The sequence below is a fragment of the Eptesicus fuscus genome, chromosome 20, assembly GCF_027574615.1.
Source record: "Eptesicus fuscus isolate TK198812 chromosome 20, DD_ASM_mEF_20220401, whole genome shotgun sequence".
NCBI classification, from domain to species: domain Eukaryota; kingdom Metazoa; phylum Chordata; class Mammalia; order Chiroptera; family Vespertilionidae; genus Eptesicus; species Eptesicus fuscus.
Window position 1 is genome coordinate 37403961 of NC_072492.1, and position 27524 is coordinate 37431484.

General features: G+C 42.2%; 1 protein-coding gene across 3 annotated transcripts; it reads right to left on the minus strand.

Annotated features, from left to right (window-relative positions):
* Positions 1 to 1130: 1130 nt before the first annotated feature.
* GJC1 (gap junction protein gamma 1) lies at positions 1131 to 27370 on the minus strand. 3 transcript variants are annotated; one of them, XM_054709255.1, is made up of 3 exons: positions 27315 to 27370; positions 3605 to 3680; positions 1131 to 2808 (listed from the first exon to the last, which is right to left on the minus strand). In XM_054709255.1, exon 3 carries the CDS (start codon positions 2786 to 2788, stop codon positions 1598 to 1600), a length of 1191 nt encoding a protein of 396 aa, XP_054565230.1. In that variant the 5' UTR covers positions 2789 to 2808; positions 3605 to 3680; positions 27315 to 27370; the 3' UTR covers positions 1131 to 1597. The 3 variants fall into 3 exon arrangements, with proteins under 3 accessions (XP_054565230.1, XP_054565232.1, XP_054565231.1); XM_054709257.1 differs by lacking the exon at positions 27315 to 27370 and adding an exon at positions 26271 to 26316; XM_054709256.1 differs by lacking the exon at positions 27315 to 27370 and adding an exon at positions 26014 to 26063.
* Positions 27371 to 27524: the final 154 nt, after the last annotated feature.

The following is a 27524-nucleotide window of genomic DNA, read 5'->3' on the forward strand; positions in this document are numbered from 1 at the left end:
GGGGGTAGGAGTGGGAGAAATGCAATGGAGCCCAACAAAGAAAAAAGAAAAGAAAGAACAGCACAAAGATGCTGTTGTAGGATTCTCGTTTTAACATTAAGACATAAAAAAAATAATACTTTTAGAATTTCAAAGTCAGAGGTGGCTTGTGACAGCTTCCTGTTGGAAAAGAGTGAGATACCCAAAATGAAATATTCCACAGTGAAGCAAAAGTCCCTCCCTATACATCTTTACCAAGCTCTTACTCAGAAGCTCACCAACTGTAAGACAAACGATGTGAACCTGACAGGAGAGCAAAGCTCTCCAATATAATACAAGGTTGAAAATGGCAATAAAATACTGCAAAGTATGAGTGTTACATGAACATTAATGTTTGTCACTGACAAATTGATATGCCTACAAATATACTTGTAGGGAATAAATACTGAAATGCTCTTTAGATCTATTTACAGATAAAATCCCTGGTCTGACTGGTCTTCCAGGCAGAAAACGACATTGGCAGAAGTACGCAAATTACAAAAGTTCCTGGTAAATTACAAAAAATAAGGAATTTGGATTTAGGCCTTCCACCATATGCAGCACAAGGAGCTTTGAGTATTCTTAGCTTACAAGGGAATTTTTGTATTTCTAATGTTAACATATAAAGAAACTATCCATCACTGGTTTCTTGAGAAACTAGAGAGAGGCAGGTTTCTGGATAGAGATTTAAGGCAAATCAAACAGGTCCGCAACTAAACATCTTATTAGGGCTCGTTTTCCAGGCGTGGCTTTGCTTTGTGGTAGAGGAATCTCAGTAACTCTTAACCGTCTCCACACTGCTACAGAACTGGGAGGATCAGCCTTTTGAAAGAACTTAAATGATATATCCATCAAAGCATGCACTGGCAATGCTTTATACTTAAAGGAATCCTGCAGTGAATCATGTCTCTCCTTTGAAAATACCAATAGGTTTTCAAAGACTAGATACAACTCTGGGCACATGAGTGAGACTCAGAGATTTCTCAAGTTGAGAAGAGATGTCAACCTGCTTCTACTGTGGACTTTCTAAGACTGAAAACTGATTCCTCCTCCTCCTCATATATTGAAGTTATCCCTGCATCACGAGAGGCACTTTTATTAGGTGTAGCATCTATTAAACATTAAACCCAGGGTAGAATATGCTGAAGAAAGTAATAACATAGCCTAATAGGCATTGCCTTAGGATTTTCCCCCTTTAATATAAAAGTATAACTACAGTGGTCCAATGTACATGTACAAAAAAAGTTCTCATACTAAAAAAAAGAAAAAGTTCCATAATACTGTACATACAAAAATTGTTCAACAAGAATGATTTAAACATATCTGTCTTTTCCAGATCTGGGAGACACAAACGTAAAGTCGACAACTGTATTACTGCCGGAACATGTGCCCAGGAACACTATGTGTCCCTTCTTTTTCCTGTCCCAGCCCCGCCTTCAGAGTCCCCTGAGCTGGATCACAAGCCAGCAGCATCCCTGAAGATAACCAGAGCCAAATGTTTACTCAATGGAAGTCATTATTCAGTGAGCCGTTGCTTACCATAAACTACGAAGAGCACAAGTTTTAAGCCCAGCCAAGATTAAATCCAGACGGAGGTCTTCCCATTCCCTGATTTGCTACTCGTACTGCTTTTGTTGGACCCGGCTTTGGACCCCACTTTGGCTTTTTTCTCCCGGGGAACAGGGGCGTGGTTCTGGTGATGGTAGGCCTGGATTGCTAGATCCAAGCGTTCCTGAGCCATTCTGATCTCCCGCTGCAGAGTCTCCAGGTCAGCTGGGAGGTGCTCCTCGTGGCTGCCGTACTGCTGTTCCTGGGCAATGTTGGCCTTGTTTTGCTTGTAGGCGATCTTAGCATTAGACAGTTCGGTGTACTGGATTTGATCTGGTTTGACGGCAATGTTATAGCCCGGGGGAGCAGATGGTGTATTCCAAGTGAAAGGATAATTATAAACGCCCGGGTCTTCCAGTTCTCTCCTTTTAGTGTGTAGTGAGTCTCGAATTGTCCCAAAGCCTAAATGAAGCATCTCCCAAACGTTAAGCAACAGGCAAAGGCCTGTAACACCATACATTATCAGAAGGAAGATGGTCTTTTCAGTGGGTCTAGAAATAAAGCAGTCTATCTTATGAGGGCAAGGAATTCTACTGCACACATAAGATGGGTGGACTTGGAAGCCATACAGAAAATACTGCCCTATCAGAAAACCCACCTCAAACACGGTCCTGGCCAGCAACTGCAGCACATAGATTTTCATGAGCCCATCCTCCCGAATCCGCCGTCGGCCATCATGCTTGGGTTTAGGCTGGTTTTGCTCTTTATTTTCCTTTTCACTTTCTAATTCCACTTCTGGATACATCATGGGATCCTCTTCATGGTCCTCTTCTGTCTCTTCCAGAGCCCGATGCTGTTTCCAGCGCATGGCATAGGGCTTGCTCCGAGCAGCCTTCTTGTCTGCTTCACCGTGCTCCATTTTGGCGATCTTATGAATGGCGTAGCCCAGGTACATCACTGAGGGGGTCGCCACCAAGATGATCTGGAATACCCAGAAGCGCACATGGGAGAGGGGTGCAAAGGCATCATAGCAGACATTCTCGCAGCCTGGCTGCTCTGTGTTGCACACAAACTTGCTCTGCTCGTCGTAATAGATGGACTCTCCTCCCACAGCTGTAAGGACAATCCGGAAGACAATCAAGACCGTGAGCCAGATCTTCCCCACAAACGTGGAATGGTTGTGGATCTCCTCTAGCAGGCGAGTCAGGAAGCTCCAACTCATGGTGATTGAACTGGTTTGCCCTGATAAAAACACCAAAGGAAAAATCAGCAAGTATTAAAATCTTAATTTAACTTTTTACTGCTATCTCTAGGAACTATTTTCTACCTACTTGAAATCTAACTTCAAGGCTCACACTAGAATGATTGTTAGAATAACTAGCATCTCATCTACTACCCTCAGACTATGAGCACTTGTTTGTGCCCCCAATCTAAACGTCTGGTTTGCTTTCATCTTCCCTAGTTTAAAAGGTAAAATTATAGCTCTAATTTCAGATGTATTTCTCAGACAGAGTACACTGATTCTTTACATATACTATTATTTCATAAGGCCTTCAAAAGTTTATGAAATATAGATAAGAAATAAACTATTTGGTCCAGGCATGAGAAGACCTGGTGACAAAGTATTAAAAATAATTTAAAAGATGGTATGGCTGCAAATAACGGGCAATGATCAAGAACCAATGTCAGACAGAAAGGCACTAGGAAAGCTCCCTGGCTAGGATTCTGCATTATGTGTCTGTATTACGTTTATGGTGCAAACGTCTGCAGAATGAATTGTGAGGACATTACATCCAGTCAATAGGCAGATTCATTTAAAACAGCATTTTGAAGGATAGTTTTATTTTGAGATTCTTAGAACTATGTCCAGAATCCTGGTAAAAACCATCTAAAAAGGGTAATGCATATAAAATTCCTAATGCTACCCCGGACACTAAGTACACCTAGCTTTTCTCCTTCTCTTCTCCCCTCTCCCAGTTTACTGCTGCAGGTTATAGGTGATTATCAGCATCATCAAAGAAGTTTAAATACACTTTACCTTTTATCCAGAACTCCTGCTATCCAAAATTTTCTTACAGAAATGATGTCTTGCTTACAACTTTTCCAGACTCCCTCTGGAAAGGGGAGGAAAAAAAAGAGGTCATAAGCTTCCTCCCACAGAAAACAATGAATCACTAAAATGTGCTTTTCAGGAAGAAATAATCAGGAATCAATCAGCCTGAGATGGAAACAAGCTTAAGTCTGAATATTACTGTTTTCTCCTCCCAATAGATGTAGTAGGATAAATTTCATAGCAGTGACCCAAAGAGTCTTAAGTCACTGCAGTCTAAGAAAATATGACAGGAAGATGAGTCATTCATGAAAACTGAAGTAGAAGAACTTGGGCACCTATAGGAAAAAACCAAGGCAGAAAAATCTCAACAAATTTACACTGGTCGCTAAAGGCCTTGTGAAAATCCATCAGCATGCTCTATTCCTGCTCTGCCCTGGAGCAGTCAATACTTCTCACTGGGGTCTGAGCTGCCCACTAGGAGCAAGCTGTTTAAACACCCAACAGCTGGCCGTCAGTCACTGGGACACTCTTGTCCCACAGAAGGAGATTTACAGATTCAACTGCTAGAAAACAGCTGCATCTGTATTGTGGTAAAAAAACCAACAACAACAAAAATCCCAAGCCCTGCTCTGACCGATTTGGCTCGGTGGATGGAGCGTCGGCCCGTGGACTGAAGGGTCCCAGGTTCGATTCCAGTCAAGGGCATGTACCTTGGTGGCTGGCACATCCCGTGTAGGGAGTGTGCAGGAGGCAACTGATCGATGTTTCTCTCTCATCGATGTTTCTGGCTCTCTATCCGTGTCCTCCCTTCCTCTCTGTAAAATATCAATGAAAAAACAAAACAAAACAACAACAACAACAAAAACCCAAGCCCCAACCCACGTAGCTCAGTGGTTAGAGCATCACACACAGAATGGTCTTGGGTTTGATCCTTGACCCGGATTGGCAACCAATCGATGTCTCTCTCCCACATCCATGTTTTTCTGTGTGTCCCTCCTTTCTCCCTTCCTCTCTAAAAAGCAACAGAAAAAATATCCTCTGGTGAAGATTAACAAAAAAATGAAACAATACTCTCTCTCTCCCATTTTTTTTTGGGAGGCAACCTAATTTTTGGAGGCCTTGCTTCAGCAAGGCTGGACTAAAAAAAAAAAAAGAAAGAAAAAGAAACAAACAAAAATCCAAGACAAATTTTTGCTAATTATCAAGTTCTGCCAAGTTTGAATAGCTATGGCCAAGATTCATCCATTAGGTGCCAACTTTGTTCATTTATTAATTTAATAAATGAAATTTAAACAACTCCTGGGTGTTATATGTTCATAGTAGATTAAAAATATTTTTTTTGTGGGGGGGGGTTAAATACAGAAAAAAAAATCCCTCAGAACAATTTTCAAAAGGCCAGTGAAAAAGAGAAAAAGAAGTGTAGGCACCTCACATGTAAGTATCAAGATTTAGTACAAAATCTGACCACACAAAGATCTCATCACAGGATTGTGAGGTCTGATCAAATCATTGAATCGATACCCTCCTCCCCTGGGAACTGACCTTTAGACCACTTCACAGCCAACATTCCCTTTTGCTTAGACCACATTCCACTTGCTAAGACCATGATCTTCCCCCTCTGGACTTTCCCAGGATTTGGAACCCACAGAGTTCCCTGAAAAAAGCCTGCCTACAGTCCTTTAAAACCTCTGACTCCCCATCCCTGGTGCTGGCGCCATGGGGGCTCAGCCCATTTGGCCTCCCAACATGACCTAATCAATCTTTACCACTCTCGGCCTGTGCATACTTCCTTTGGCGACCCTAACAAGGACTTCAAGTACAACTCCCATTTTCAGCCCTGATATCTGACTGAGTTCACCACTTCTCCTCTTACTGAATACATAAACTATAAAACCACAAAACAGGAAGTAATATGCAATCGTCAGATGGTGACGCAAATTAGGTTTCTCCATAATTATTCACACTCACAAGTTCAGACTCAGATTTTCCCCAAACACCACATCTAAAGCATTTCCCCGAGCCTAAAAAATCAATAATCAACAAATTCTATTTGTTCCAATATGCCAAGATCATGAAAGAGCAATTGTTACTGGCTTAGAAAACTCGTTCTCTACACTTCCATCCATACAAAGATATCTTTTAAAATAATTATTGCTATGAAAGAATTTCAAGGGCTCAGCATTGGCCTTAGCCAGTTTGGCTCAGAGGATAGAGCACTGGCCTGTGGACCAAAGGGTCCCAAGTTCAATTCTGGTCAAGGGCATGCACCTTGGTTGCAGGCTCCTCCCTGGTCCTGGCCCTGGTTGGGGTGCATGCAGGAGGCAACCAATTGATGTGTTTCTCTCACATCAATATTTCTGTCTTTACCTCTGTCTTCCACTTTCTCTAAAAATCAATGGAAACATATCCTTGGGTGAGGATTTAAAAAAAAAAAAGAGTCCAGCATCTCACACAATAATCTAACATGGGGGGGGGGGGGAGAGAAATTGGTGATAAGCTCTTCAAGGTTTATATAAGTTATAAAGCAGCTATTTAAACACACCCAGAAGTACACATTGAATACCAGTTATGCTGTAGGCCTAGAAAATGCTGAAACCTCAGACCCTGATTTTCCATGGCATGCGTAAGTGCCATAGCTCCCTATCATCCAGATCTTGAGCATAAATGATGTATTTAGTAGCTTAGCTCCAGCATAAAAGGGGAGGTGGACAACTTTCTTTCTAAAATAACCATGGGTTTCCTAAACTCACTGGCAGCATCACCACTGTTTCTAGCTACTGCGGAGTTAGCGGGGTTTTGTGATACCCTTCCCTTTCCTCTCCTTCAAGCATTAAGAAAATGGTTTCAATATCACAGAGTATATTATCCCAATAGGATGGGGGAGGTGAGAGGAGGAGGGAAGGGGGGGGAATGAATGAGAATGGTGGGTTCTGGAATTAACATTTCTAAGCAGAACTGGGTGGTCTCCTGGAGTTCTTGCTCCGCTTACGAACCGAACCTTTTCTTTTTGCTCGGCTATCAGAAGCCTAAGGTTCAGGACATAGTCTTCTCTGGCTTCCAAACAGACTTGTTATAGAGCAGGGAGGGAAGAGCAAGCAATTAACCTGTAAACTGCTCTCATGAAAAAACAGAAACCACTTCCATACTCCATCTATGAATGGAAAACCATGTGGAAACACGTGACAGGTGCCGGTGAGAAATGGGGGAATAAGTGCCAAACACTCAAATGTTTAGGAAAGCCCCAACTGATTTATATGTACTTTTATGCTTACTATCTTCTTGAATGTATCCTTTAAGCTTTGGTTGGATTTATCTACAAATTCTAGGAAGTGGTATTATTAGGCCCAAGAAATGTAAACCTGCATGGTTCTTGCTTTGTACTGTTATTTGACGTCCTAGCCTGGCAACAAATGATGACAGCTTCACCTCAACCTCATCAGCAGTCTGTTATGCTACTGTACTGGGTGCAAAATTATAGAAATTTGTATGTTTTCAATACAACAGGATACACATCCTCCATATTGCCCCCTTTGAGGATTAGTTCTACTAGTATCCTTTTGCCCATTTATCTGCAGAGTGTAGTCTTAATATAGTACAGACATAAACCATTTGACATTTAACATAAACACCTCATTTTACTGTCTTCCTTCAAATTTTATTATTTTTATATAGTTATGTCAGTCAATTTCTTTAATAAGAAAAAAATCTTTAATTGTTTTTATGGATTTTTTAGAGAGAGGAAGGGAGAGGGATAGAGAGATAGAAACATCCCTACTGGGGATCAAGCCTGCAATCTGGGCATATGCCCTGACTGGGAATCAGACTGGTGACTTCTTGGTTCATGAGTCAATGCTCAACTGCTGAGCTATATGGCCGGGCTTGAATAAATTAAAAGATGGAAAGGTTATTCTTTCAAAGAAGGCTTTAAAAATATATATTTTTTTATTGATTTCAGAGATGAAGGGAGAGAAGGAGAGAGAGATAGAAACATCAATGATGAGAGAGAATCATTGATCGGCTACTTCCTGCACACCCCCTACTGGGGATGGAGCTTGCAACCCGGGCTTGTGCCCTTGACCAGAATTGAACCCAAGACCCTACAGTCTGCAGGCCAATAGCTATCCACTGAGCAAAACCAGCTAGGGCTAAAAAATTTTATTGATTTTAGAGAAAGAAGGAGAAAGGGGGAGGGAGAGAGAAACATCTTATCAGCTGCCTCCTGCACGCCCCCTACTGGGGATCAAATTGGCAACCTGGGTATGTGCCTTGAAAACGCTCAACCTCAACCAGCTGAGACACACCGGCCAGGGCAGTAGGATGGTTTTCTAAATAAAGAACACTGCAGTTCACTGTAGCGCACCATTCAAAAGGAGTCACACATACACACAAAACACATACTGAAGAAAATCATGTTTGCTTACATAACATTTATTGGACAGAAACCAACTGTGCTATTTTTAGTCTATTTTCCAAATAACTAAAATTACTATCTGCCTTGTCTTGCACTAGAAAATAGAATTTAAAAATTAATTGGCATCAACATGGTAATAAATTACTTAATTCCCTCCAAAATTCTTTATATTTGAAGACTTTTTCTATCAGTTACATCCTAACAGAACCAAGTCAAAGTTACTGCATTTTTCTGTAAAACAGAACTCACTAGACTTTTGAAGATTAGATGTAAAGCACATTATTTGGATTACCTAATGGGATCGATTATATAATTAGACCCATTTTATCTATTCTTTTTTGTTTGTTTGTTTTTTTAGAGGAAGAGAGGAAGGGAAGAAGGGAGGGAGGGGAGGAGAGAGGAAGAGGAAGGGAAAGAGGGAGGGATAGGGAGAGAGAGAGACAGAAACCTCAATATGTTGTTTCACTTATTTATGCATTCATTGGTTGACTCGTGTGTGTGCCCTGATTGGGGATCAAACCCATAACACCTTGGCATATCAGGATGATGTTCTAACCAACTGAGTTACTGGGTAACAGCAAATTAGATCCATTATAAAATTGAATACATGAGGTCCAGAATGTTTATAAAATTTGCCTAAGATCATCCAATTTTGCCTGTTTTTTGTTAATCTTCCATGTTTTTTCCACTGATTTTGAGAGAATGGGAGGAGAGAGAGTGAGAGAAATAGTGATGTGAGAGACACATTGATTGGTTGTCTCCTGCATTGACCTAGATCAGGGCCGGGATTGACCTGAATTGAACCAGAGACCTTTCAGTCTTCCAGCCAACCTAGCATAATGTCTTCAAGATTCACCCATGCTGTAGCAGCATGTGTCAGAATTTGCTTCCTTATAAGGCTGGATAATAATCCATTGTATGTAATCTCTCATCAAAGTTTCTATCTCTCTTCCTCTCTCTTTAAAAAAAAAAAAAAGGCAATAAAAATATGTATTTTTTAAAAAAGCAATCTGGTAGTTTATAGGAAATTTATACTTTCTAAAAACAACAGTTGTGTTCAAGAGGTATTTAATGTACAATTATATATGCTACGCAACAGAAGACTAGAGGAAGGTAACTGAAATCATCTGTTGAAGTTGAAACATTTTTATAGCATAGCAACTCTACAGGGAAATGTTTTACTTTCCAGTTTATCTGATTCATTTTTTCCAATCCAAAAATATCACTTTCATATATATGTTTGGAAAAGTCTCTCTAACAGACTCATGTAAAAAAAAAAAAAAAGCCTCAAGAGTTTCAGACCAACAAAAAAACTCCCGTAACTTGTCCCGTCAATTTTTTAAGCTCACTAAAAATTAATCAGGAAATTAAAAATTTCAAAATTAGCGTTATTCTGAATATTTTGCAAATGCAACAACCAAGTCCAAATGGGTCAGAGCCAAATTTTAATTTTCTTCTAATTAAAAAAACACACAAAACAAACCTAAAACCTACAATAGGTAGACCATATTTTAAAATCTTAATTTCTTTTCTAAATAACAAAATCAAGGATGAACTAAAATCAGTATTTTAAAAAGGGATTCCTAACCTTGAATTTTGTGAAACAAACAGCGCAAGCACTGAACTAGGCGTCAAAAGATTCTAAACATGTGCTTCAGGAGTAAATATTTCCATTTTTTCATTTGTGAAATAAGTGGGGAATATCAGATTAGATGATTTCTAAGGTCCCTTCTATTAATGTTTGAGGAAAATCACTCCACACAGAAAAAAAATTCATAAAACAACCAACAAATTATGTATATGGAAATAAGCAAAGTAATGGCAGTGAAATCAAACAACAGTAAAATGTCAAATTTTCAAGAAGGCATTTCCCAAATGTCATCCTAGAAAATCTATGGTTGGACTAAAGAGTCTCAACATTGACTCACCATGATTCTGAAGTATTAACTCTCTGGGCCTCCCAGATCATGAGCTGAGCAATCCTCTAAGAATGGTGCTAGTGACTCACACTTCTGAATGAGGCTGCTTTGTATGCAGAGACAAGGAATCAATTAAAGGGTTTACAATGAAGTTTTGTTTCAGTGGAACATTTTAAGTGGAAGTTAATTCTGCATGAGCGATAATAGATGTTTAATAACTAGCTAGTGACAATTTCTAAGCAAAAGCATTACGGCAGCTAACTAGCAAATAGTAATTTATATATTACAAACATGAAAACAACTTGTTTTTCAAAAGAGCTCTTAGCTATGGACAATATTTGAGAAACATAAAATATACTTTATTGTGAATCAAATTATAAAACCTAATGGGTAAAAGTAGCTTAAAATCTTGGCTCTATGAACCAATAAGGAACAGAATACACCACTGTGGGTTGAAGTGTCAATTTGTGCTGGCAAAAAGTTACTGTCTTGAACTTAAGAACCATCAGGAACCAGGTGGAGAACTATGGGAACCTGGGATAATGCATTCATTCACAATGCACCATGAGTGGTACTGTCTTCATGTGAAAACACACACACACACACACACACACACACACACACACACACACACACACAGTATGGGCACACTTGTCCCAAACTAAGCTTAGGTCAAACCAACTGTCTTGACAATGATCAGTCTAGGACAGTGATGGGCAACCTTCTGAGCTTGGTGTGTCAAACTTCACCAAAAAACTGAGCATAACTCGGGTAGTGTGTCACTTTGAGGAAAAAACTAACTCCAAGACTCTAGTCGCAAGTGTTTCATCCTCAGGAGCAGCAAATGTTTCATCCTCGGCATGCGGCCGCGTGTCATCAAAAATGGCTACGCGTGTCAGTGCTGACACGCGTGTCATAGGTTCACCATCACTGGTCTAGGAAAACAAATATATCTAAGACAAAATAAAAATAAATGTATAGTAATTCCATATGACTAGGCTCACAACAAATTTGCAACAAAAATAAAGCACTGGCATACAATGATGGCAAGGGTGGTCTGGTAGAATCTTTCTAGAAGATTGTGGTGATAGTTATCAGGAACTTTAGAATGTTCATGTCCTTTGATCAGTAATTTCGTATCTAGTCACTTATCCTAAATAAATGCCCAATAAAAGAATTTTACATAATTTATGATAAAACCTGTATGGTGAAACATTACACAACCATTAGAATCTTGTTTTAGAAGTAAGATCACAAAATTCAAATGTCTATAACTATATAGAGATCAAAGGCAGATTAGTGGTTACTAGGAATGGGGAGTAATAGGGAATGACTGCTAATAGGTATTAAATCTCTTTTGGGGGGGAACAAAAATATAAAATTAGATTGTGGTGAGGGCTACACAACTTGTGGAATACTGAGTTATAAATTTTAAATAGGCAAACTGTATGGCATGAATTAAACCTCAATAAAGCTGTTTAAGACCTTTTTTAATGTCTAGACACCAGTGAGGTGATACAATGTAACCAAGAGGAAAGGGGCCTGGAGAACACAAGCACCAACTACGGGGGTTACTGGCCAGAGCTGTGGGAGTTAAACTGTCATATGTTCTCAAGTAAGTCTTCAACCTGGGTTTTTATGTGGAGTCTGATTTTTTGGTAAATTTTTAATCAAAGTTTAAAATACCTAAGGAAATGCACACAAATGTAAGTGTGCAGCTCAATGAATTTTCTCAATCAGAACACACCCATGTAACCAGCACTGAAATCAAGAACAAAATATTACTAATCACTCAGAGCCACAATCACGCCCCTTCATACCCAAGAGAAACACCATCCTCACCTCTAACCGCAGAGTTTATCCCAGGGCCAGCTTTGGTACTGCTGGCATTTTGTATAATTCTTCCTCGTGGGAGACTGCCCTATAAACTGTAGGGTGTTTTGGAGCATCCCTGGCCTCTTCCAGTTGTAACAACCAAAGATACCTGTGGACATTGCCAAAGGTCCTTTGGGGAACGTGTCACACCACACGAAGACCCATTGGTGCAACCTGCTCTTGAACTTTATATAAATGAAATCATACAGAATAGACTCTTACACTGGAATCATAAAAATACACTCTTTTGTCCTAGCCAGTTTGGCTCAGTGGACAGAGCGTCGGCCTGCGGAGCCAAGAGTCCTGGGTTCGATTCCAGTCAAGGGCACATACCTTGGTTGCTGGCTCCTCCCTGGCCTGGGCCCTGGTTTCAAGTCTATTCATTTGCTTTACTGTAATGCCATTCTGTGAATACATAACAATTTATCTATTCACTGCTGGTAGATAGATTTTGAGCAGTTTCCAGTTTGGGACAAATATGAATAATGCTACTATGAACATTCCACCTATGTCTTCTGGTAAACTTATGTATGCATTTCTGTAGCATACCTAGAAGCAGAATACCTAGCCATAGGGTATGTATATGTCAGCTTTAGTAAATTAGTCCTCTTCCAAAGAGGGTTATATCAACTTACACTCCTACCTGCAGTCTCCTTTATTTTTTAAGTTGACAATTAATTTAAAAAATTTTTAAATAATATTGAGAATGCCCGGCTGGAGTTGCTAAGTGGTTGAGCATCGACCTATGAACCAGGAAGTCATGGTTCGATTCCCGGTTAGGGCACATGCCCAGATTGCGGGCTCAATCCCCAGTGTGGGGCATGCAGGAGGCAGCTGATCAATGATTTTTCTCTCATCATTGGTGTTACTATCTCTCTCTCCCTTTCCTTCCCTCTCTGAAATCAATAAAAATATATTTTAAAGTAATCTATATATATAAGAGACTAATATGCTGTGTCCAACCGGTCGCTATGACATGTATTGACCACCAGGGGGCAGACGCTCAACGCAGGAGCTGCCGTGACACACACTGGCCATTTACAGAGAAATGGCATCATGGACCTGGCGACAACAAAGCAACACTCAGTTTCCCCCAAGTGGGACACAAGCCCTGCCACCACCCTGGAGCGACAGCCCACCAAATCGCAGCCAATGCTGCCGAGACCCATGGCACAAAATGCAGCCCACAGCCCAGCCCAGAAATGGTGGCGGTGTGCTCCAAGTAATGACATCACATAGCAACACCCAGCTTCCTCTCCCTAGCAACTAGCCTCCTTGGAGTTTCTTCAGCCCAGGAACACCACTTGCTTTACAGCCAGGTGGAAATACTTTACAATTTAACCAAATGTCTGTGAAGCGTTTTCCCTTGTCTCAGCTCATTTGATCCTCACAGAAGTCCTGGAGTAGGGAGATAGGAATCTCGGTGGAATCCTAAGTTCTTTTTATTAGCTAGAAAACAGATATTTAGAAAGCGTAGAAACTTGACCCGACTGAAAAGAAGTAAGAAATGGTGGACCTTGAAAATGACTTCAGGTTTTCTCACTGTGCAGAATATAGTCAAACACTGCTGCAGTGAAATACTTTATCCTTTGTTCTCCCTGTGTGATCTACAATAATAATCTGCTTCGTGTTGACATTTACTGCTGTGTTGCTGACAATTACCTGAAAGAGAAGTTGGGGTGCTTCATTGGGCTGGAAAAAGTTTAGCTAAATCAGAAAGCAGATCTAATTAAGCAAGTTTATTCTATATCTATAAAAGGCAAAATAGATTCGCACATGTGCAATACATATAAGGCTCTTGTGGGTGCCAATCGCATGCATGTGTTTTGATCTGTCACTGTCAATTGTGAATGTGGTTGACACTTCTATTATAAAGGGCAAATAGCGATATAAAAATATTTCTTCTAATTAATTTCCTTTCAATGTGCATGAATTCGTGCACTGGGACACTAGTAATAATAATAATAATAATAATAATAATAATAATAATAGTAGCCCTAGCTGGTTTGGCTCAGTGGATAGAGCATTAGCCTGCTGACTCAAGAGTCCCGGGTTCGCCGAAACCGGTTTGGCTCAGTGGATAGAGCGTCGGCCTGCGGACTGAGGGGTCCCAGGTTCGATTCCGGTCAAGGGCATGTACCTTGGTTGCAGGCACATCCCCAGTGGGGAGTGTGTGCAGGAGGCAGCTGAATCAGTGTTTCTCTCTCATCAATGTTTCTAACTATCCCTCTTCCTCTCCTTTCCTCTCTGTAAAAAATCAATAAAATATATTAAAAAAAAAAAAAAAAAGAGTCCCGGGTTCGATTCAGTCAAAGGCACATGCCTGGGTTGTGGGCTCCATCCCCAGTGTGGGACATGCAGGAGGCAGCTGATCAATGATTCTCTCTCAGCATTGATGTTTCTATCTCTCTCTTCCTCTCTGAAACCAATAAAAAATAAATAAATAATAATAATAATAACATTGAGCTAGAGATCTTACCAGCTGAATAAAGCCTGCCAACTTGTGACCTATTTTAACCCTTTGCACTCGCTTGCTTTTTTCTTGATTCCTTTATTCTACTCGGGATTTAATTTTTTAAATACCCCAGATTTTACAAAGCGCGGCAGTAGAATAAAAAACTGGAGTTTCTTTTCATACAAACTTATTTATTTGGATTTTTTTATATTTCAAATTATTGATACATTCAAAGAGTAATTTTTTTTTCAAAGAGTAATTTTAATCTCGACATCCGAGTGCAAAAGGTTAAAAAGAATAGTTCATTATTGTGGGAAAATGCTTTTACATAATAAAGACAAAAACAAACTAACAAAAAAAAAACAACAATAAAGTAATATGCCTGAGCAGAAGTACACCAACATTAACAATGGCTTATGGACAATTTTTCTTTTATTTGCTTTTTAGTATATTATACATAAAAACATGTAATAATGGAGTTGGCAAAGCTTTACTATGCAGGAAAAGCCCCAAGAGAAATTTAAAAGTAGGCCAGGGTACAAATTTCATAATATTTGCATATATTCATAAAGACCTAGTTAAGAAATGGATACAACACAGAAAAGTGTTAACTATCTCACAGAACCTTTGGTACAATTACACCCCTTGCATAAGGGGATCCAAGACAGAACTTAAAATTCTATTCCAGATTAAAATGTAAAGGGTGACCCTAGAGGGTAATTCTTAATCTGTAAGGACATATCAAAAGATAGTAGTACTCTGATATGATGTCTTATATAGCAGCTTACTATCATAATGCTGCTCTTCTAATTTCTTTAGAGACTCACTCGCAAATGGTCCAAAAGCAACATGGAAAATTAATATAACCAATATTTATTTGAAATATATCATTGTTGCCACTGCTACCTGCTACTTATTGAGTGTCTGATATTCAATATTTTGGAAGGAGTTACCTTTATTTGATAAATTGATTATTAAAACAGCCACTAAAAACCTACCATTCTCTATTACAAGTGAGTTCTATTAAATGTTTACTTGCACCCAGATGGTGTGGCTTATGGTTGAGCGTCAACCCATGAATCAGGAGGTCACAGTTCGATTCCCAGTCAGGGCACATGCCAGGGATGCAGGCTCAATACCCAGTAAGGGGCCTGCAGGAGACAGCTGTTCGATGCTTCTCTCTCATCATTGATGTTTCTGTCTATCCTTCTCCCTTCCTCTCTCTGTAAAAAAAATCAATAACGGGGGAGGGGGGCCGCAATGGGGGGATAAGGACACATATGTAATACCTTAATCAATAAAGAAAATCAATTAAAAATATATATGGAGAAAAAAAAATCAATAACCAAGGTATATGCCCTTGACTGGAATTGAACCTGGGACGCTTCAGTCCTCGGCCTGATGCTGTATCCACTGAGCCAAACCAGTTAGGGCAACAAAAACATATTTTTAAAAAATAGTAAAATAAATGTTTACTTGACATATGAGAATGTTACACAATTCATACTTCCTGTCCTAATCACTCCACTTCATTTTTTCTCCTTCATATCAAGGGTTCTTCTGTTGGGATAAGAATATGTGGCTGCTTAAAATTTCTCACTGAACTAATAACTATAATTAACTGGTAATCAAAATAAATCTATTCAGTAGAATGCTTTGTAAGCTATGTATATAAATTTTCCTCCCATATTCAAATCATAAACATATTTTTCTATTCTCTTTTCTTTCCCAAGTTCAAGTATAATGGAGTGCACAATTCAATAAGAGAACGGAGACAGCTCAGGCGGTTTGGCTCAGTTGGTTGAGTGCTGTCCCATGCACCCAGAGGTTGCTGGTTTGATTTCTGGTTCACAACACATGTCCCAGTTACAGGCTGGATCCCCAGTAGGGGGCGTACAGGAGGCAGCCAATTGATGTTTCTATCTTTCCCTCTCCTTTCCTCTCTCTCTAAAAACCAACAAAAACGTCTTTTAGATTTTTTTTAAAAATAAAAACTGACACACTCCCCCAATTCCTAATCATTTTTCCAAACTCAAAGCTTTCCTTCCCAAGCGAATCTGAGAAGAGCACATCTGCTTGAACCGTTCCACCGATAATACAAAGCTTTCACAATGGAAACCTGAACTTGTACTACTGAACTGGAATATGAGGTCAAAGCAATTAGACACACAAACAACAAATTCCCTTCCAGAAAGTACTACATTGCCCCTCTCACTAAAACATTTTCTAAGTCTAAATAGTCAATCAGATCTTTTAAAAATAGGTCTCAAGAACTAACATTTCTGACATTATAAGCTTAAAAAGATCACTATCTTAAGAAAACCCCCAAACACCTTTATCATCCAACTCTTCCACAAGCACACTTAGTTCCAAAAGCTCACACACTATTAGTTGTGAAAGAAACATTAGTGATGGCCAAGGCCAGTGGTCGGCAAACTCATTAGTCAACAGAGCCAAATATCAGCAGTACAACGATTGAAATTTCTTTTGAGAGCCAAATTTTTTAAACTTAAACTTCTTCTAACACCACTTCTTCAAAATAGACTCGCCCAGGCCGTGGTATTTTGTGGAAGAGCCACACTCAAGGGGCCAAAGAGCCGCATGTGGCTCGCAAGCCGCAGTTTGCCAACCACGGGCCTAGGCTAATAGTTCCCAACTTTTAGAGTCTGAGGACCTTTAGGTAAATTGTAAGATTTCTCAATAGCCCTATATAATAGTAGTTATATGTTTATTATCTGTACTGGGAGAAAACACAAATATAGAACTCTATCATAAACTGGTAATGTTTTAAAATAAATCTGCAGGGTTTTTTTTAATTTTTCTTTGTTAATCCTCACCTGAGGACATATTTCCATTGATTTTATTTTATTTTTTAAGAGAGAGTGGAAGGGAGGGGGAGAGACACACACACACACACAGAGAAACATCCATGTGAAAGAGACACACCAATTGGTTGCCTCCTGCACACGCCCCCACCAGGCAGGAATCGAGCCTGCAAGTACATGCCCTTGATCGGAATCGAACCTGGGACACTTCAGTCCTCAGGCAGATGCTCAATTCACTGAGCCAAACCGGCTAGGGCTGAGTTTATTTACTATAAATAAACTTCATATACATTTGAAAAGGTCACACATGCTATTAGTATTAGTTACAGTTCACAGATAAAACTAGGTTATCTTTCAACTACTCTGCCTGCAGTGGCTCATGGTTTGACACCACAATATGAGACTAACATCCTTATTTTACTGAAGAGGATATCAAAGATCATGATGACTTGCATACAAATTAGCTGTAAGGTCTAGAATACAACTCAGGACCTAATGACCTTTTTGCTATACGATGTGGGTGTAGTGTTTATTTTAAGACTACATAGGCCCTGTCAGGGTAGTTCAGTTGTTTAGAGTGTTGTCCCAATATGCCAAGGTTTCGGGTTCGGTCTCTGAGAATTTCAGTTCTCAATTTTATCTAACATATATAAAATAATGTACAGGAAAATTACCTGCAGCACTGTTTATGGGCTGGAAACAATATAAAAGATTATCAGTAAGGAACTGGATAAACAAATTACAGCCCATCTATTGTCAAAAAGAATGAGACAGCTTGCCCTAGCTGGTTTGGCTCAGAGCATTGGCCTGCAGACTGAAGGATCCCGGGTTCAATTTTGGGCAAAGGCACATGGCCGGGTTGCAGGCTCGATTCCCAGTAGGGGGCATGCAAGAGGCAGCCGATCAATGATTCTCTCATCATTGATGTTTCTATCTCTCTCTTCCTCTCCCTTCTTCTCTGAAATAAATTAAAAAAAAAAAACATATATATATATTTAAATATATTTTATTGATTTTTTTTTTTTTTTACAGAGAGGAAGGGAGAGGGATAGAGTGAGAAACATCGATCAGCTGCTTCCTGCACACCCCCTACTGGGGATGTGCCTGCAACCAAGGTACATGCCCTTGACCGGAATTGAACATGGGACCCTTCAGTCCGCAGGCCGACGCTCTATCCACTGAGCCAAACCGGTTAGGGCCAATAAAAATATATATATATTTTTAAAAGAATGAGATAGCTCTATCTGTAATGATATGAAACTAAGGTGTATTAGTGAAAAATGCAGGCTGTAGAACAGTGTATATAGAGTGCTACCACTTATATGTGTGGGGGAATATGGTTGGTTATCTCTAGAATTCACAAAAAAGGTAAACAGTAATTGCTTCAGCAGAAAAAAAAAAGTGTGACTGAACGAAAAGAGAACAATGGAAGACTTACTTTTCACTGTATATCCATTTATACCTTTCGGATTGTGTACTACATAATACATTACCTATTCCAAAACACACTTTTATTAAAAAGTCAATTAAATGGTCAAATACAAAACTGTCAATGTCAGCTTTAATGTACAACTATAATATGTCTGGTTTCTTGAGACATATTATACTAACTGTTGGCCCAGCAAATGGGAAGAAAATAAAATAAGAACTAGGTGCAGTCTATCAAGAAAAAAATACACCTAATCTTCCATTTCTTTATGTCATCTGATAGCCTACTTAAGCCTAGCTGTGATTATCTTCCTGTGAGGCAAGAGTCCCCATTGTGTATACCATACCAAGGGTGATCACTGTATTGTTTGGTCTGTTAAAACTGCTAAAAACTGCCCTGACAGGTATGACCCAGCAGTTAGAGTGTCAGCCTAGGGAGTGAAGGTTCTTGGGTTCATTTCCCATCAAGGAAATGTACCTGGGTTGCAGGTTCCTTCCCTGGGGCGCATGCTGGAGGCAACCAATCCAAGCATCTCTCTCATTGATGTCTCTCTCTCTCTCTCTCTCTCTCTCTCCCTCTCTCTCTCTTCCTCCCACTCTCTCTAAAAGCAATAATGAAAAAAAAAAGCACACACACACACAATAATGAGGCTCCTAGTTAGAACAAAAGCTTTGTCAGAAATTACTATAGTACAGTCAGCAACTACAAATAAAGAAATTTTAGCCCTAACCGGTTTGGCTCAGTGGATAGAGCATTGGCCTGTGGACTGAAGGGTCCCAGGTTCGATTCTGATCAAGGGCATGTACCTAGGTTGCGGGCACATCCCCAGTGGGAAGTGTACAGGAGGCAGGTGATTGATGTTTCTCTCTCATAGATGTTTCTAACTCTATATCCCTCTCCCTTCCTCTCTGTAAAAAATCAATAAAATATTTTTAAAAAAAATTTTAGTAAGTACTCATATAATTGTTGAATATATAAAGAACTATGAGTTAGGTGCTGGGGATACTGGCCTACCCAAGATAGACATTAATACTGACTTTACAGAATATACAGTATAGCCTAAGGGTGAAATAGGCATATACAAATAATTAAATTAAGATTGTGATAAATTCTACAAAACAGAAGTGCTCGGTGCTATGAGAGTGTATTTATAGGGTCCCCTAACCTAACTGAGGAAAATCAGAGGTTTCTCTGCAGATGTGCTTACTTAAGCACATTCTGAAGAATGAGGAGCTGCCTTCCAGAGGAATTAGCTACATGTACAAAGGCCCTTGGGTGAGCTCTGAACCTTCAAGGAAGATGAAATACATCGGTATGGCTAGACCATACATAACAAGAAAGTACCAAGAAATGATGCTGGAGCAGGGCCAGGGTGGCTCAGTGGTTGAGCATAGGCCCACGAACCAGGAGGTCACAGTTCAATTCCTGGTCAGGGCACATGCCGGGGTTTCTGGCTCAATCCCCATTAGGGGGCATGCAAGAGGCAGCTGATGCATCGATGTTTCTATCTCTCTATTCCTCTCCCTCTCTCTAAAACCAATTTTTTAAAATATATCTTATTGGTTTTTTACAGAGAGGAAGGGAGAGGGATAAAGAGTTAGAAACATGATGAGAGAGAAACATCGATCAGCTGCCTCTTGCACACTCCCCACTGGGGATGTGCCCGCAACCAAGGTACATGCCCTTGACTGGAATCGAACATGGGACCCTTCAGTCCGCAGGCTGACGCTCTATTCACTGAGCCAAACCGGCTAGGGCTAAAAAAATGTTTTAAAGAAATGATGCTGGAGAAGTAGGCAAGGCCAGATCATACCTTGTTAAATGGAGATAAAAGAAACAACAAAGTTTTCAGATAAGTGACTTGATTAAATTTGTTTTATAAAGACAATTCTCTCAGCTGTGCAGAGTAGATGAGGGTACAGCAGCTCCTTGAATAACATGGTTTTGTCAGGGGCCACTGTCTGTGGCGCTTGCACCTTCTCCCCACGTCTGCCTGGATTTTCCGCCAGGTACTCTGGTTTCTTCTCACATCCAAAGATGGGCACATAAGGCAAATGGGTGTGTCTAAACTGTCCCAGTCTGAGTGAGTGTGGGTGTGTGGGAAGGTCATCCTGGTCCAGGGTGAAGCTTGCCCTGTGCTGAGGGTATAGGCTCAGACCACCCTCGACACTGAACTGGAATAAGCAGGCTGAAAGATGAAAACAATTATCTTATTTGTTTTTATTAATCTTTCTTAAATGTATGTATAGCTCACAGTTTAATGTTTAATATTAGAAGTGTTTTGAGTATTTAGAAATTTGGTGATGTTTCTGTGACCAGAAATATGTAGGAACTTAACTCTTGTTTATATCAATTAGCCTATGGTAAAATTGGTTTCATTATACTAGTACACTGTTTTGCTTAAAGTTGCAGTTTCCAAGAACCTATTGCTATTAAGTGAGAACTTGCTGTATATGGCTTGAGGTATATACATGATAGTAAGCGATAAAGAAATGCAAGGGAATAATAAATTCAAGTTGGCAATGACCTCTAATTTTAAAAAGCCTACAATGGAGATGGCAGGGAGCGTGCAATCAGGTGGAAAACACAGAAGACTTCAAGGGTACGGGTAACGTTTTATTTCCTAAGCTGCAAGGTGGGTACGCAAGTATTTATTGTAGTATTATTACTTTTTCTGTCTTACATATTTCATATTACTTTTTCTCTTTTTACAAATGTGAACAAGGAAAACATTTAGAATTGCCTATGATAGACTTAGGAAAGGTGGCCTAGACCAAAATGGAGAGACAGTGGTGGAGAGAAACGGCAAGAATCTGGTCTCCGTAAGCTGTTGACAGAGCCACTTAATAAAACAGGGCACAGTGAAGGTCTAGGTTTGCAGCCAAGATCAAGAGCTCAGTCTGGGGCAACTCAACTCAAAGTACTGAATATCTAAGTGGGCAAGTTGAACAGACAGCTGGGATCAAAAAAGGGATCTGAACTACAGATAAAAACTGGGGCATATTCAAATTATATACAGTAACTGAAGCCACACAGATAAGACTAGAGTGGGAAGAGAGGAAGACAAAGAACCCAGACTTGAGAAAGAACAATTAAATAAACATCTGATAAAAGAGGGGCGGAGGGAGCCTGAAGGAACACCCAGAGAGCAAGGAGGGAAAATTAGAACCCAAGAGAACAGAGTTATTTCAGGAGGGAAATTTTTTAATCTAAATAAACACCCATTCTAGATGGGCAATTAGGAAACTAACGCCCAAGAATGAGTCAAAGAGAATTCCCTAAAAACAGAGTCCAGATCTACTTTACTCTGAACATTCCCAAAGGAAATGTTAACTCAAAGTAACAACAAATCCAGTTAAAACTGGTAACTCCTACAAAGACATAGATAAAAACAATCTTTTTAACTATCTGAGACTTGAATACAGTATTAGAGATTGAAGGGTAAGAACAGAGGTGTGAGAACTTGATTCCATTTTATAGAGATAAAGCATCAAAACTTAACTCTTTTATACATTTCTTTTATTTCAAAGATTTTAGATAATTTCCAGACTGCTAACCCTTTTTAGCATGTTAAGCGATAAGCATTTTCAGAACAAAAATCACATAGTATTTACCTCTGAACCTTCAGCATCTAATTTAGTGCCTAACATAAGTACTTGATGGAAAAAGAAAAATAAAGGTTCACTGAATGAATGTGTGGGCACCAGAACGCTTTTGTCGGAATTGTGCTGGTGCTACAGCAATCTGGTCTCCAAGAACAAGCTTTCACTGAGGGCTCTACTCATTCACAGATCACTTCATTTCTTTAGAAACAGAGTGTATGTGCAAAGAGATATCTCATCCTTGACTTGTGTGTGTGTGGGGTGGGGGGGGGAAGGGAGAAACACACACACACACACACACACACAAAAAAAAAAACCTTTGAGCAACACATTCCACAGGTCTGAACGATAAACCCAAGTGCTGTCAGTCAGTGCAATATCTGCAAAGCTCAAGGATGTATGTCAGTGCTGTCTGGTCATTCATTCTTGAGAGTTGTAGAAAATAGCAATGCTCAGACCTCACAGAACCGGTCCTTACTTCCCCACAAACTAAACTCTGAAAAACAATTGTTGGCACTTAGCTGATATTAACAATTCAAAATGGTTTCTATGTCTAAGTTTCAGGTTAATATCAGCTAAAATCTATCTTTTCATATGCATTCTCAAAAGAATGGTCTACAAAAGCAAAAAAAAAAAAAAAAAAAAAGTAATCCCATCCTTTGCCTTTTTATCAGATATTTTGGATAGGAGCCCTGTGATGTTCCTGTGCTACAAGAAAAGCAGAGTTGCCCTCGCTGGTGTGCTCCGGGGTTAAGGCTTTCCTTGGCTGGTGCACCTAGGGGCTGTGGTTCCATTCCTGGTCAGAGGCAGTGCCTGGACTGCAGGTTTGATCCCAGACCCAGGTAGGTTGGGGCACATGAGGGAGGCAACCTAACTCTGTGTCTCTCTCACATTGGTGTTAGTTACACTGATATTTCTCTCTCCTGCTCCCTCCTTTCCACTCTGAGGGTCAATGAAGAAAACATCCTCGGGTGAGGATTGAAAAGGGGGAAAAAAAGAAAGCATGAGTTAGAAACAAGAATTAGACCCCGTTGCATTTAACTATCCAGATTAATATTATTAATAATAAAAAGAACATATCTACTTTATTTTAAAATGTGAACAAACTTCAAATAAAAAAAACAAACACATATGTTGGAACTTAGCACTTTACACTTATTTAGGCATGGAACAAACTAGATATTAAGAGAATGAGGCTCTGTATTAATTATGTATTTTGTATTCTAAGATCCCAATTACTGAATTGATAGGTGAGCCTGGGGGTGGGAGGTGCTGATCAGAGACAGATCTTGTGTCCCTTCCTTTGGCTAATTTATATAAATGTGAAATAAGAAAAAAAAATTATTAAGGGGTAACAGAATTTGTAAGTAAGATTGTTATGTTCAAGAAATGTTAACTTGTTAAATCCTTTGGATTAGACTAAAACTAAAGTCTACCTTCATGAACTGAATAGAAAGTTACTTTGCTTCTTTTTAAGAAAACTGTAGAAACTACCTAGCATATGTAGAAAGCCAATTCTAAAGTCACACAACCTAAAAAGAAGTTAAAAGCACTGACTGTTAGAAAGGATATTTGAAGTGCTTTGGAAAAATGCACAACAGTTTAAGAAAAGTAGTAAATAGTAAACCATTACAGTGTCCCTGGATCCGGGTGAGGCCTCGTGCACCTAGGCCCGGGTGAGCCCAAGTGGCCCTGGGTCTGGGAGAGGCCAAGCGTCCCTGGGTCCGGGTGAGACCATGTGTCCCTGGATCCGGGTGAGGCCTCGTGCACCTAGGCCCGGGTGAGCCCAAGTGGCCCTGGGTCTGGGAGAGGCCAAGCATCCCTGGGTCCGGGTGAAACCATGTGTCCCAGGATCCGGGTGAGGCCTCGTGCACCTAGGCCCGGGTGAGCCCAAGTGGCCCTGGGTCTGGGAGAGGCCAAGCGTCCCTGGGTCCGGGTGAGACCATGCGTCCTTGGATCCGGATGAGGCCTCGTGCACCTAGGCCCGGGTGAGCCCAAGTGGCCCTGGGTCTGGGAGTGGCCAAACGTTCCTGGGTCTGGGTGAGACCAGGTGTCCCTGGATCCGAGTGAGGCCTCGTGAACCCAGGCCCGGGTGAGGCCACGTGCCCCTGGGTCTGGGAGAGGCCAGGCGTCCCTGGGTCCAGGTGAGACCATGCGTCCCTGGATCCGGATGAGGCCTCGTGCACCTAGGCCCGGGGAGCCCAAGTGGCCCTGGGTCTGGGAGAGGCCAAGCGTCCCTGGGTCCGGGAGAGACCATGTGTCCCCGGATCCAGGTGAGGCCTTGTGCAACTAAGCCCGGGTGAGGCCACGTGCCCCTGGGTCTGGGAGAGGCCAAGCGTCCTTGGGTACGGGTGAAGCCAGATCCTGGGTCCGGGTGAGGCCGTGCGCCCCTGGATCCATCCGGGTGAGGCTGGGTCCCAGGCCCGGGTGAGACCACGCGCCCCTTGGGTATGGGTGAGGCCACATGCCCCTTAGTCCAGGTGACGCCGTGCCCCTGGGATCGGCCGAGACCAAACCAGAGGGAGTCAGACCTCCATTACCACCATTTGTCCACCATCCAGAGCTGAGGGGTCAGTGCTGACATGTACACATAAGGAACTACTGGACATCGAAATTGGGTCTCAAAAGAACTGTTGGTCCAGGGGGAAGCTCGCTACAGATTGATTCATTTGCCTGTCAGCACAAATATTATTGCTCGTCTCACATTCAGTTCTTATTAGTATATATCTAGTGACATTTGATCTCGTTCATCTAGAGGAAATGAGGAACAACATAGACTGAGGAACAAGAACAGAACCAGAAGCAAGGAGGCATCGATCGGACTATCGGGCCTCAGAGGGAGGATAGGGGAGGGTAGGGGGAGGGTGGGGGGAAGGGGAGAGTTCAACCAAAGGACCTGTATGCATGCATATAAGCCTATCCAACGGTTAAGTTCAACAGGGGATTGGGGCATGCGTGGGGAGAGGGGTGGGATGGGAATGGGGGGATGAGGACAAATATGTGACACCTTAATCAATAAAGAAATTAAAAAAAATAAAAAAAAAAAATAAAATAAAAAAAAAAAAAAAAAAAAATAGTAAACCATTACAAATCAGGACAAATAATAAAAGAACTTCCATAGAATCTGCACATATTCTCTTCAAAATGTCCTTCACCTACAACACAAAGATCTGGCCAACACTAAGACACAGATTTGCTTACCAGACAGAGCTTTTTATCTTTTACCCAGAAAAGTTATTTCATGTTTTTTTAAATTCTGCCATTACATTGCACTTAAGAAATCCAAAGCAACTATAACATACAACTCTATGCTAAATTCCAAAAAATAAAACCAGAAAACCCCAGCAAACGTAACGACAATTCAAAATATTTTTTGTCAGGAGCCCTGAAATTACGTTTTTTTTCTTCTACATTCTTATTCCGAATATTAATACCTAAACCCTCTTGGGGGACAAAAGATTTGATCCCTAAATTACATTATTAACTCAGATAGTAATGTACTCCAGATAGGCTACTCTCCTTTATCGGGGAATTAAAATAAAATCCCTTTCATCTGTCGCTTGATTTGTATAGCGCTTTCCCATGTGCTCACTTTAATGTACACACAACGCACAATTTCAGTGACCAGGCATACAAGAGGAACGCTTGCGAGAACTTAGGCTCACTTACCCGGTTCCGAAGTGTCATCCTGATGCTAACAAAGTAAAGCACGAGCACAAAGAAACCTGTAACAACGCCACTTCTCAATGAGCAAAAACTCTTACAAACGATAAACCCAAACTCACCCATCTCCCAAAGCAAAAGTAACACCAATCTTAAGAACAATCGCCAAAAAAAAAAAAAAAAAAGGAAAAAAGAACCAAAATTCTAAACCACACATTTACGCAAATCTTTTCAATTGAAAGCTCCAAACGCTGCGGCCAACCACACAACTGCCCACGGTCACAGCGGGAGCGCCTGCTCTTCAATTCTGCATCTGGAGCTGGAAGTGGGGGAAACACACACAAAGCCAGCAGAGTCGCCCAAAGTTTCCAGAAGTGGGAAGAAACCATTTGAAGTTTAAAAAAAAAACGTGTTCATCGAGAGGCAACGATCCCGTCTCCCCGCCCCGCGCCCTCCCCTTCAGCCTCTGCACCGTCTCCTCGGAGCCATCGGCGGGAGGCGGGAGTCCCGGCGCCGAGGTGCCGGAGGGAAGCGTCCAACGAGCCGGGAGGGACGGCAGGGGCCGGCGGCCGGAGACAAAGCCCAGCCCGCGGAGCGCCCGGCGCGGCCCGGCGCCCCTAACCGCCCCGCCGAGTCGGGAGCACGGCCGGAGCGCCGCCCCAGTGCGCGCCCAGGGCCCCCCGGGCTCCCCTCCCGCGGCCGCGGCCGGGACCCACCCCCGAGTCGTTTCCCTCCCAATTTGGAAACCGCGCGCCCGGGGACAAAGCGGGAGGGCGCGCCTGCGACGGCGGAGGGCCGCGGGCGCCGACGCCCCTCGGGCTTGGCGGGAACCCCTCGGCGGAGCCCCAGTCCCTCCCCCCAGCCCCTCCTCTTTCCCGGCCCCCCACCCCCCGTCCTCCCAGCACAAGTTCTGCCCCGTCCCCATCCCACCCGGGCCCGCCCCTTCTCAGCCGGCCCAGCGGTCGCCCCTCACCGGGCGGCGGGGTCCCCCGGAGCCGCCTCCTCCGCCGGGCCTCGGCCCGTCCCGCCAGCCGCCGCCTCATGTGCCCCGCGTCGCCATCGCCTTCGCCGCCACCCTCGCTTCTCCTCCTCCTCCTCTCGGGCCGCCGCCGCCACCTCAGTCTCCAGCCGAGGCCAAAGCCGCTCCCGCCGCCGCCCGGACCCGCGGGGAGGCGCCTGCGCACTACGCACCGCGATGGGGGCGGGGGCGTCCCGCCGCGGCCTGGGAGAGGGGGCGCGCGGCACGTGGCGCTCGGGTGGGAGGGGGCGTCCCAGAGCGCGCGGGCGTGGCGCGAGCGCCCAACTTTCCGCGGTCGGGGCCGCGCTCGCTCCCGGGCGGCCCGGGACGCGTCGCAGGCGCGTGTAGAGCCCACCCGCGCGGAGTCTGCCTCTGGGATGGAGCCGACCTCTCGGGGCCATCACATCCCTCCGGCTGGATTCCCAGGACGGGAGCACCCGGCCGGCAGGGTCTCCCCTGGAGCGGGCGACTAACGGCGCGGAGAGGGCGCGCCCTTACCTGGGTATTCGGAGCGGGTCTAACCAGTCCCGGAGCTGTCCGAGCGCTCGGCCAAGGCCTTGGTCCTGTGGCACGTAGGATGCTGATGCCACTTTCTAGGTTCTGCTAACTCGGAGCCCTTGGTGAGCTAACCATCCTGGCTCCTTTGAGTCATTGAAGTCCTGGACTTCTCGAGTTAGCGAAACCCTAAAAGGCCATTTCCTCTTAACC

What these genes read in the sequence shown, in the direction of transcription:
- GJC1 (XM_054709255.1), bottom strand. Translation starts at nt 2,788, where the DNA reads ATGAGTTGGAGCTTCCTGACTCGCCTGCTAGAGGAGATCCACAACCAT.